The following is a 12,594-nucleotide window of genomic DNA, read 5'->3' as shown; positions in this document are numbered from 1 at the left end:
GTAAGACCCTATTGTTGAAGAAACAACATAATTAAGCCATAGATTATGGAGAAACACAGCTTCTAACTCAACCAAAAGCTTCACACCTAGTAGCTAGTATTTTCAGTCCTATACATGGTACTGAAAAATAAGAGTTATCATTCGTTTTATCCACTTATAAATCCTGTGAGGCACAATGATGCCCGGCAGTACATACCCACTGGTGCAATAGTGGCAGGGATGTTGTGATAGTAACTAAGCTTTTTACTTTAAGGCCCACTCTATGAGATGGGATTTTTATCAGACACTGTTAAAGAGCCATGAATATGAGGATAGTTAGGTCACTGGACCAAGAGGAAAGCCTACTACTATTGCTCTGCTAAATAAATATAATGACAAAATAACTCCTAATGATATACTCGTATAACCTCTAGATTAATGTATTTAGCTTTCATCAGAGAAGTTTGTGCTTGCAATAGACGGCAATTAACATGGAAAACCACAAAGTCAACATGGAGGAAATAAACTTTAGAATGATCAGACCTAAATGGGATGTCCCTTTAATACCTTTACACTCAAGGTTTAGATATCTGTGACAGAGAGATAGTAGAAAGATTGTAGGAGCCAGAGGTGGGAGATGATACCAAGGAAACAGAGCTTTCTGGAGAACACAGAATGAATACACAGAGATTTGACAGCAGCTTCAAGACCTACACAAACTCTAGTTAGACAAAGTCCAAGCATGGAAGAAGGGAGGTGGAAATGACATCCACTCCTTGCAAAGAAGACAGTGTCAGTGAATAGCTGGGGGGACATAGAAAGTCAAATTTCTTTAATGAAGTGAATCTGGTAAAATAAATCATACTCCAGGACTGGCCCCGAGCTCACGAGGCATCAACATACACAAATTGAACTCAGTGGTCTTCGTTTTGTTTTGTTTTGAAAAAATATGATGTTTTGCTTATGTTGTATTAGAGGATTTAGGAGGAGTTCAGGGTGAAGAATAAATAAATTTTTCACAGAACAGAAATGTGTTTTAAAAAGAGAACAAAAATGTGCAAAGCTAAGAGAAAGCTCTCTGTCAAAAATACTGAGACTTTAAATGCAGTGTTTTAAGATTAAATATATCGGTCCAATTATACACATGCATTTATATGTGTATATATATATATATACACACACACACACTTCTGATTATTTTGTTTTTAAAGTCTATTTTGTCAGAATTTAATATATCCACACCTTTTTATTTATAAGTTACATTTAATTGTAATTGTTTTTCTCTCCCTCTATTCTCAGGTGGGGGCCCTCCAATGGTGAGGCGTGATTCTTAGAGGCAAATCAAAGATGTATTCTGATTCTAATTCAAACTATTATTCTGAGTCTTTTCTACTGGAAAACAGAGATCATTAACATTGAGAGTTAGTTTTGAGAAGTGTTTCTTAATTCTTGTTATTTTATTGCTTTGGTCATATTTTTCAAGTTATTTTGCATAACTGTTCTGTGATCATTTATTGCTGGTGTTGATAGCCTTCCCATTAAATTGAAATATTTCTGCTAAGATCCCCTGTACAATTGTTTTGATGGACATAAATTCCTTAATTTGTTTTTTTTATAAAACATTTTTCTATCTTTTTTGATTATGAGAGATAGTTTTAATATTTAATATGTGTAACAGTCTGATCTTGCCTCTCTATGGTCATTCAGAGCTTGTAGAATATTAAGTCAGGCCCTTCTGACCTTCAGAGTTTTTCCTTTTAAAGTTGGATGTTGCTCTAACAGGTCTGCCTTTTTTGTGACTTGATCTTTTCCCTTGTAGCTTTTATTATCATTTTTAGTCCTATAATTTAGTTTTTCGATTATTATATGCCATGAGTGTTCACTTCTGATTCTCTCATTTATTCTTCTTTATTAGTCTTGCATATTGCTATTATTGGTATGGGAAATTTGTCTACATTCTGTCAATTATATTTTAAATAAATGCTGATTGACCGGTAGCCAGGCAAAAAGTATAGGCAGAAAAACCAGACAGGAAGTAGAGTGGGGCAATGAGGACAGGAGTATTCTGGGAAGAAGGAAGCTCTTTCCACAGTCCTGCCCAGATCATAGAAGAAGCAGGATGTGACCTACCCCACTGAAAAAGGTACCAAGCCACGTGGCTAACAAAGATAAGGATAATGGGTTACTATAAGTTATAAGAGCTAATATGAAGCCTGAGCTAATGGGACAATCAGTTTATAACTTATGGAGACCTCTGTTTGATTTTCTTTGGGACTTACTGGCTGTGAGTACTGGGCAGGACAGAAATCCCAACAAAACAGACCCTCATGTTACAGAATGGCGGCCAAGTGGACAAATGCATCCACATAACACTTGACAGCTATGCCACTTTTCCAAATGAGAATTAAGGAAGGATGCTGGCTTTTGAAGGAGGTATATCTTCTTGGACTTTGTGGTTTTGTTTTGGGGATGGGCTCAGCGTATATAGAGTCTTTTTGTGAATACCCAGTCTTGTCTTTGTTGGGTAGGTGTTTAGGAATTTAGTTATTGTTACCCCAATGTGGAAAATTGTGTGCCAATCAAATAGCACTTGATTTTCAGTCTGGGGCCACTCTGAGTTACTGAGTTCAGAATCTTATTTGTCCCAATTTAGGACAGGAGGTAGAATGGTTTGTAGAAGAAAAGACATATGGGAAGAGGACTAGCTTTGCAAATCTGTAACTGGGATTCTGGATTGGTGTTCATGCCATCCTGGAGACCAGCAGCAGTAAGAAGGGAGAATTGTCTAAGAGCCTGGAGGTGGGTAGGTTGGCACTGGGAATTCCTTTATGGATTTTAAGTTTAGACTTTGCACTCCAAACTGCACCAGATTGATACAATTCGTAAGGTTTTGTGCAGTAAACTGATTGTGACTAAGAAATAGGACTCTCTCCAGAAGTCATTTAGTAGAGTTTGGGGTATCCCTTTACATGGACCTAGGGCCCAGCGGTGAGTAGGGTCAGTGAGAACTGAATCTAGAATTGGCTCCTAGAAGTTCTGGTTTGAGTTTAGGGGTCTGAAACCACGTAGTCTCATATTATTAGCCTGGCAAGTGTGGTGGCTGATAGGTGAGCAGGAAAGGAGAGGGAGCTGAATCCCCAGAACTCTAAGTAGGCTTCTGGGTGTGACTGACTATACATGGTCCTGGGTCTATCAGAGTGTGGGGTAGCTAACAGTAGAGGGTATGAGAACAGTTCTAGAATTTCTTACCTGAGGTTTTGGGATGAAACTGCAGGTGCATAAGCTTAACATTTACAAACTGCCATGGGGGATGGGTGGCTTCTTTTGTTCTTTTTATTTTTGATGTACCTGTTATAAAGTTTGGTAATTATAAGAAGGCTTATACAGTATGCTTTTTTAATTATCCATACATGGTTATAACTTATTTAAATCATCTTTAAGACAACACAAGATAGCCATACACTTTATATATTCTGCACTAATAAAGTTACATTGGTTACTTTTAATATTTATATATTTTATTTACCTTTGTGGTTTAAAATTTTGCTTAATTTTTGCCTTTAAACATATAGTAATATCATTAACTTGTACAATACCACTTAAGAGTTATGTTGTATTATATTGTCTATATATTGTTTTCACCAGTGAGATTTATTCATTATATTGGTGAACTTCATTGGGTTTTGTTGTCTACAAAAAAATGTTCATATGTCTTTCCTCATTACAAGATTCCTTTGCGTCGTATAGCTTTCTTGACTATCATATTATTTTATTCTCACTTTGTCTAAAATCACTCATATTTCTACTTAAAATCTCAGTAATAGCATTATGAAGTTTCCAGGGTATATGAAAGTTGCTTTTCTCATATTTGTCTCAAAATTCAGTGTCTGTGACTTTTGAAAATATAACTATAATGTGTCTCAGCACAAACATTTTAATAGGTATCTTTTTTATATTCTTGTCTTTAGTATATTTATGTGATGCGATGTTGTGTGTGTGTTATTATTACTATATGGCTGGTGACTAACATGTAGATATGAGAGGTCAGACCTTGGACCTTTTATGAGACAGGGTGCCTTTGCTAACTGCTGTTTCAGGCAGGGTGGCTAGTCCTAGAGCATCTGAGGAACCCCTGTCTCTGCTTCCCAGCTCATCCCTGGAGCACTGGGAGAATACAGATGCAAGGCACTTTGCCTGGCTTTGTGTAGGTTCTGAGTATCCAACATTAGATCCTCAACTTTGAGCAGCAGATAATTTACATGCTGAGATATGTCTTCAGGGCAATTTTTTAAAAAGACAATTGATTAGATCTGCTTGCCTCCTGAGTGCTGGGATTAAAAGCGTGCACCACCACCACTCAGTTACTCCTAATTTTTATAGTGGTTATTGATCATTATGTAAAATAATTATCCCCAATTTAGTGACTTGAACACACATGCATATGTGACCTCAGCATCTCAGTGAATCAGGAATTTAGGCATAGCCTTGTTGAATTTTTTCCTCTGGGCCTTACTGGTCTATAAGTGAGGTACAATTCAACAAATGGCCTCATGTGGAGATCCAACAGGGAATAAACCCACTTTGCTGCCCTTCTGCATTCCTTTCTTAGCAGGGATTCTGCTAGAAGAACAACTGAGTCTTAGGTTTCCAATCTTCTACTGTCTTGGAACCTCCCACAGTTCTCTTCTGCCCTGAAACTCACTCTCTCAGTATATTCCAAGGGAGGCTTAGAAAATTTTGCAATTTAACAACTAATGCTCCTCTGAAAGACTCAACGGTATTGATTATGACTGTTAATGTGCTCTATACTATCTGCTTTAATCAATATTCTTAATGAACCTAGTCTTTTCTTTTAATTTTAAACTTTATTACAAAAACTTGCTGGGGAATTGATACAGATTTCCATTGTCGAGTGCATAATTTCTGGAAGAAATACATCATTAAACTGCAGGCTTTTATTCATTTGCAGGGGCATGAATGACTTATAGAAACACAAAGGCTACATGTATTGCTTTGCATAAAGGAAGCTCAAGGATTCCCGAAGAATATGTTCTAGTTAAAAATATGTTCATTACATGGGCTGCTTCTAAGGCAGGAAGGAGGATGTTTATCTCATTGGGTTAGTGGCCTTGTCATTTGTTATAATTTTGGAAGCAAAAGAATTAATAGAGAATGAACTCATTATGTGCCACGTAAAGTTTAATAGGTCATACATAATGTAGCTAAAAAGTTAACACAATATCCTTGGTGAAGCCTGTCATTGGCAAAAGTGAGTCATTAATAAAGACCATTTTCACCAGAATAAAGAAATGAGAGAGGATAAAGCATGAGAACTACCTATGGTGGCACACGTGGTTAAAGATATCATTAAGCTACTCTTTATTGTGAATGCTAACCTAAAAATCTTTATCAAACAATAATTTTTTACATTTCCTATTCGATAGTAATATGAATAATATTACAAAAATGCACAAATAAGTGTAATAAATCCGATGTCCTTTAGCATCTAGAAGTAAGTTAGTATTATATACTAATTCAACTCTCATGCTTGCTTCTTTTCACTTAAAAATCTAATAAGTTGACCTGCATTTATTTAAGGACCCTTTGTGATACCTCCACAACCCCACCTCATATCCAGACTTTCCATTCTTTTTCCATGGTCTAGTCTGGTGGGCACCCCTATCTCTTCAGCAATGCCCTTTCGGCGACCTCCCAGATATAGTCAGGGTCCCACAACCAGTGTATCATCCTAGGCTGATCTTCTCTGCCTTCACTGCAGAGGGGCTCTAGGCTTAAGCCACTATTCTGCCTCCTTATCTCTTAAACCAGAGGATTGTCCCACGTAGTATTGAATCTTTTTCACTTAGATCTATCTACCTGCACACTCCTGTATTGGAGCAGGAAGTACATCTTCTATGCCATTTCAGTTCCTTATGTCCAGCTGATTCCATTCCATCAAGCCATTTCCAATGTTGAGACCAAACCTGCCACCTTATCTTCCCTTCTCTTTCCCCTGCTCTATCTTTAACAAACATAGAACTAACAAATGAGGTCCAGTTGCCTAGATCACATTGAAGGAATGCCAACAATATGGAAGATTCAGCCAGTTCCTTCTCTTCAACACCTTATAGTCCAGTAGAAATGCTTTCCAATGAAAATTCCCTCAATGACAATGGCACTGGGATTTGTCTCTACTGAATGTACTGGCTTTTTGGGGATCCTATTCTCTTTGGACGTATACCTTGCTCAACCTGGGTGTAGTGGTGAGGGCCTTGGACTTTCCAGATGGCAGGGTGCATTTCTCTCTCTTAAGATTGCAGAGGGTGAGAGGAAGGTTGTGTGGAGAGAGTGGGAGTGGAGTGGGAGGAGGGGAGGTGTGGGAATTTGAATTGGTATTTTTTTAAAAGCAATAAAATAAAAGAGTAAAGAAAAGAAAATTTCCTCAATGAACTCTAAGACACAGGAATTAAGAAAATAATAATAAACTTCCTCAAAGAATTTAAGGAGTTTAAGGAACATATAAAGAAACATCTCCTGGTATCCTCCATCTGTACTGTATCTAAGATCTTTAGTTATAATCTTTTTATAACAACATTGCTGTTATTGTTGTTCAATGTTGTTTTGGGTACTTGGTGTCTTTTCTGATTCCATGCAAATTTCGGGATAGCTTTTCCTGTTTTTTGTATTAATTAAGTCACTGTTTGGACTATTAGGTCTAACTTCTTATTGGCTAACTCTTTTATAAAAAAATATTTATTTATTATGTATACAATGTTCTGTCTGTGTGTATGCCTGCAGGCCAGGAGAGGGCACCAGGCCTCATTATAGATGGTTATGAGCCACCATGTGGTTGCTGGGAATTGAACTCAGGACCTCTGAAAGAGCAGGCGATGCTCTTAACCTCTGAGCCATCTCTCCAGCCCTGGCTAACTCTTAAATCTTAATTTAATCCATCTTTATTAATACACCTCATGTATCACCATATACAGTAACCCTCATGGGATCCTCTAAAGAGCTGGCATAGAAGGAAAACACAACTCCTTTATCCTGGCTTTTATTTCTCTATCAATTATGGCAGAACGTTTGGCTTGGTATTGGTTATCCGAGTTAGCGGTTGGCAGGTCACAATTTGAATTACATCTTTCCATGCCCTTCTGGCTGACAGATGAGGCCATATCACTTAGAACTTACCAGCCTACGCTTTTCTGCCATTTGGTGTTGCACTTGTAGTTCCCCACACTTTGTTCTGTCTTAACTGTAAAATGAAGTGAGGTATTTCTTTCCTGGGGCCTGTGTGTTTGATGCTTCATCTGCATCTTGTACTTGGATTGGCTCTCTTTCTGTAGACTCAGGATATTTTTCATTTTGCTTACATTGAAAATTTATTCTATAAAATTTGTATGGAGTACCTCTTTCTTTTCTATGCCAATCATTCATAAGTTTGGCATTTCCGCAGTGTTCTGAGTTCTTGAAAATTTCATTCATATGGGTATTTTGTTATTGAATTTATTGTTTTCCTTGACTGAATGAATCTATCCCTCTACTTGTCTTTGAGCCCTGATATCCTGATTTCCCCCAGCATATTCAATTGGTTAGGATTTCTACTGATCTTTTCCTTTGAATTTTTATTTCCAGAAGAAAAAAACAAACTGAAAGTTTGGCATAAAAATTATACTACAATGATAAATGAAAATCAAAATCCAGATGAATACAAAACAATTCTCCTTAAACAATTTCCCATCACAGATGGCAATAAGTCAGGGAGTGAAACGACATTCAACCTGCACTAACTAAGCAGGAATTTATTTTTATTTTACAACTTAAATCACCAGGGCTGAAGTTCAATAATAACACCTTTGAAAAACAGTCAGTGTCAACTTTTAGTTGAGAGTTCTACGTGCTGTTTAGGAAAGCTATAAAAGAGACTACATAGAAATGTTCGAATAAAGCGAGATACTTCTGAATGCTGAAGGTTTAGGAGAAACATGTTTCTTCAGGAACAAGTATACCTTACCAAAATTAATCTAAAAATCCATTCTCATTGTTGACACAATTTGGATCAAATTCTCATCCATTTTAGCCCTGTTGTTTTAGGTCTGCTGTTTTAATTTCTTTTAAAAAGTGTTCTCTTTAAAAAAATTTTAAAAAGAGGAGTACGGCTGCTCTTCAGAAGGCCTTGATTGTCCCCAGCACCCACGTGATGGCTCACACCCATCTACAACTGCAGTTTAGAGGATCCACCTGTTGGTCTCCCCAGGAGCTGCATGAGTGTGGTGAACAGGCATATATGCAGGCAAAACAGCCATACACGTACAAGAAAAAGAAAAATGTAAAACAATAAAGCAATGTATTTATTTTGTCAAAAAAGTGTTCTCTTTTCATTTTTGTTTGTTTATTACATATCAATCCCAGTTCCCCTTTCCTCCTCTTCTCCTGCTCCTCACTTTCCCCCACCCCTCCCCATTCATTTCTCAGAGAGGTTAAGGCCTCCCCTGAGAAATCAACTAAGTCTGTCCCACAATCTCCTTGAGGCAGGACCAAGTGATTCGCCAGATGAAGACATCATTGTGACACTGAGTCTATGTGGGAATAACGTGATTGAAGAAAGAGCACAGTGTCACTGTGGATACACTAAAAGATGTTAAAGGGATCCATGCTGTTCAAAGGACTGTGTTCTGAAATCCCATGCTGTTTGTGCTCTTGGACTATGCTGCAGAGACTACAGTTTTATGCCAATGGGTGCAGAGAAGTGAATGTGCCCTTCCAAAGAGGCATGATGGAACTTCAGCTGAATGTCCTGAAGGCATGAATGTGTATGGTGGTGGCCCTTGTAAGGGTGGTATTTGCTATAGAAGTTGGTGTAACACCCATGAGGGACAGTGTCAGGATATTTTTGGCCCTAAAGCCAAGAGTACAGATGAGAAGTGCTACTTGGAAATGAACACCAAGGGAGACCACTTTAGTAACAGTGGGAATACATAAGATGTAAGTTGTGGAAAAATACAGTGTGGGAACGTGAAAAGGCTTCCACTTTTGAGAGAACTTGATGCCATGCGTTAGATTCAGTTCAATGATATCACCTGTTGGCCTGCCGACTACCACTTTGGCATAACCTTAGCTGATATTGGAGAAGTGAGAGATGACACAACTTGTGGTCTAGAATATATATGATGACCGGAAGTGTGTTTTGGTAAATAATTGTTCACTAGGCCTATGCAATGTGCGAGGAGTTTGCAATACTAAGCACTGCTGTCATTGTGATGTCAAATGAAGCCCACCATACTGTCTACGAGGTGGCTTTGGAGATAGTATTGAAAGTGATGCATCTCTTATAACACTACCTGAAAAAAAAAAGAAGGGTTATTTTATTTCTTTCCTGTTTATTATAGTCAGTTTGATATTATCATCCTGTACTTGACTTTATATGAAAGACAGAACATAACTAGTCAAATTTTGACTTATCAATTAGTACTCAATGTGTGAATTTCACCTGAGAAATTAAAAAAAATCAATATTCAAAGTTCACATGAGAAAGAAGAGTACAATGTTCAATGTTGAAGAAAAAAAATTACCTCAGATCTTTCTGGAATTTCCCTATGAATTCCCTATGGTCTGTAGAAGTGTTGCTGAAAGTGTCTGTAACCAAAGAGGGAGTCATAGAGATCTCTATGCTAAGGGTCACAAGCATTCTCTACTACATAAAGAGAAGCCCTAGCAAATTCTTACTTCTCTTTATTTTACACATTTCTTCATTTATTTCTAGTGGAATCGTTAACTGGTTTTCATGAACATATATTCCCTGCCGTGAGTCCTCTGTGTGTCTCCCAGTTGGTGGAATTCGGCTCCCAACATCAGTCTGCTCTCGTTCAGCCTTTTCACAAAGACAGAGGGTGCACCTACACATCTCATCCTCATTGCCAAGGGTCTCCAGGAGAGAGTGGCAGTTGGGAGCCAGAGGGACACTGTGAACTTAGGAAAACAGTTTGTAGGGAGCTGCTGTCATAGCTTCATTGGTTTCAGCTCCTAGTTGGAACAGCATCAATACCTTTCACTGTGTACATGATAACCATACAGACTTGGCTATTCACCAAGTGCAGCATTGTCAGCCCTTGAGATATAGCTCGGCTGCAGAAAAACACACCCAGAGTTCTGACCCCAGGCCTTTGAGCCCTCCACTGATGTGCCGTTTTCCAGTGCCAAGGTGGCTATACGGTCTCCTCACAGGTTAGGGTCTCACATCCACGGGAAAAACAAAGAATCTCCACTTCACTATCTACAGTGTCTCTTTGGCTTCTAGACTTAATAGAGGGACTTACACAATCTAGTTGGTTACCTCTGATCACCTCAGGGGTGAGTTTTTCCTTTGTGGAAGTGGACTCTGAAGTCATATGGAGCTTGTTCTGTCACAAAACTATGCCTCATACGGACACTTACCACCAGGGAACATAATGCTCCTCATGGGCAGGATCTCCTTAACACCTGCAAAAAAGCCTTCAGAACACATACCATTCAACCCAGCAATAGGGAGGCAGAGGCAAGCTGATCTCGTGAGTTCAAGCCTAACCAGTTCCAGGCCACACAGCATCTTGGGTTTCTAGAAAAGCTTGCTACCAAGGAGGAGGCTTTCAGCTCAGATTCAGCTTGGTCACTCTGTGGCCTTTAATCACAGTACACACTATGATTAGCAATAGCGATTAACTCCTAATTATGAAAGTCATGGGGCAATGCCCTTTTAGTAGCCAGCTGTGTTTGGAGGGTGGGAGACTCTATGGTTTCGAATATGGACAATTCACAAGCAAGCCTAGCATGTTCTTTTTGATGATCTATTCTTCCAGGGCATCATTACCCATATGTGTTGGCTACCTGTGTTCAAGTAGTTATTTTTAATTAGCTTATATATGGAGTTGTCATATATTCTTAACTTTAGTTCACATTTCTCACTTCTCTCATTATTTGGGCCCATCTTTGATTTAATTGCATATCCAGTACCCAATAGTATTTTCATATTATTTATATGATTGTCTAACACTCCCCCAGCAAAGACTGACTTTTGTCTGCTTGCTCATGGCTCCTTTCTGGCTTCTAAAGTCTATATGTAGTCCAAAATAAACTCACAAACTTCACAATAAGAAGCTAGGCTTCACATATAGTGGCAACATGTATCATCTGCTGTCTTTAGGGGCCTTAGCTACCTCATTCAGTATGATATTGTCTAGTTCTGCCCTCAAAATTTTATTTTTATATGAGGCAAAAACCCCCTCCACTTTGTAGATATGTCATATTTTCATCATCCATTCACCAACAGGTGAACAGTTAAAATTATTTCATTTCCAACCTGTTGTGAATAGAGTCACAGTGAGCATGAATATCCAAGTATCTCAGTCTTGGTCTTTTGGATATATGTCCAGAATACAGTCCTTTATGAATAGAGGTTGTTACTGTCTTTCAGGGCCTAGGCTACCTTATTCAGTAGCTTATTTTCCAGCTCTATCCATTTTTCTAAAAAATTTTATTTTCTTCAAGGTGAAAAAAAATCCACTTTGTCTTCAGCTGTAGAGACTTACTGTCAAATTCTGAAGGATAACCTATAGCACTGCTATAGCCTGCAATGCTTAGAGATCTATGAAACCCCATTGCCCCAACTACAGTCTGTTATTTATATTTTTCATGTGCTAATAGATTGCTTCCTGAAGGGATGTTGAATTTTCTAAGCCTCCATTTTCTTCAGCTACTGGTACAATCATGTCATTTGACTTCAGTTGATTAATGTGATGTAGCATGATTATTGATTCACAAAACACGCAAAACTATTCTTGTGTATCTGGTATAAATGCTATCAGATCCTGGTGAGTGATGTTTTTAATTTGCTGGTGAATCTTGGTAGCTGCTATTTTGTTGGTATTTTTTATACTAAGTTGGCCAGGGACACTAGTCTGTAGTTTACTTTTCATTGTTGAGCATTTATCTGGTTTAGTTGCCAAAACAATTCTGGCTTTCCAGAATGATATGGAAAAATTCCTTTGCATTTTTTTTGGTGTAATTTACTTAAACATAGCATTACTTGTTGAAATTTAAGTCAATGTGAAGACTCATATCCTGGGCTTTTCTCTAATGGAAACACCTACTTTCTGCAGCACTATTGAAGATCATTATTGCCTTGTTCATCTTCCTTGTTTCTCCTTGATTAGACCGTGATACATTATATATGTGTAAAGTCATACCTAATTCCTCTAGAATTTGCAGTTTGCTGGGGTATAATCCTGTATAACCTCTAATGAGCCTTTGCAGTTCTGTCATATCAGTCAAATTGTCCTTATCCCTGATATAATTCTTCACTACTTCTCTCATTTATTTTTTCAATTGGAGCAGGTAAAGGTATGTCACTGATATTTCTCATTTCAAAATCCCATTTGTTTCATTGATCTTTGGTAGTTTTCTTTACACAGAATTTCATATATTACCCCCAGTTCATTATTTTTCCTTCTACCAATTAAGTGTTTTGTTTATACTTGAGATGCATCACTACAACATTTATTTATAATGTTGCTTCTTATTGATGTAGGTGTTTGATTCTATTAAAAACTGTTGCTTTGAAGCTTACAAAGTATTTACAGA

The 12,594-nt window shown here is 37.9% G+C and overlaps 1 protein-coding gene across 1 annotated transcript in view; it reads left to right on the top strand.

The window, feature by feature from the left end:
• The window catches only part of LOC101983174 (disintegrin and metalloproteinase domain-containing protein 25-like), a 12,378-nt gene extending 3,064 nt beyond the window's left edge, over positions 1-9,314 (top strand). Inside the window, exon 2 of the mRNA XM_013351978.1 lies at positions 9,189-9,314. Within this exon, the coding sequence (XP_013207432.1) occupies positions 9,189-9,314 (126 nt within the window). The remainder of the gene's footprint in view (positions 1-9,188) is intronic.
• The last annotated feature ends 3,280 nt before the right edge of the window (positions 9,315-12,594 follow it).

Source organism: Microtus ochrogaster, linkage group LG7_11 (genome assembly GCF_000317375.1).
Source record: "Microtus ochrogaster isolate Prairie Vole_2 linkage group LG7_11, MicOch1.0, whole genome shotgun sequence".
In the NCBI taxonomy this organism is placed as follows: domain Eukaryota; kingdom Metazoa; phylum Chordata; class Mammalia; order Rodentia; family Cricetidae; genus Microtus; species Microtus ochrogaster.
The sequence above is the reverse complement of the archived record's forward strand: the minus strand, read 5'-3'. Positions and strand labels throughout refer to the sequence as shown.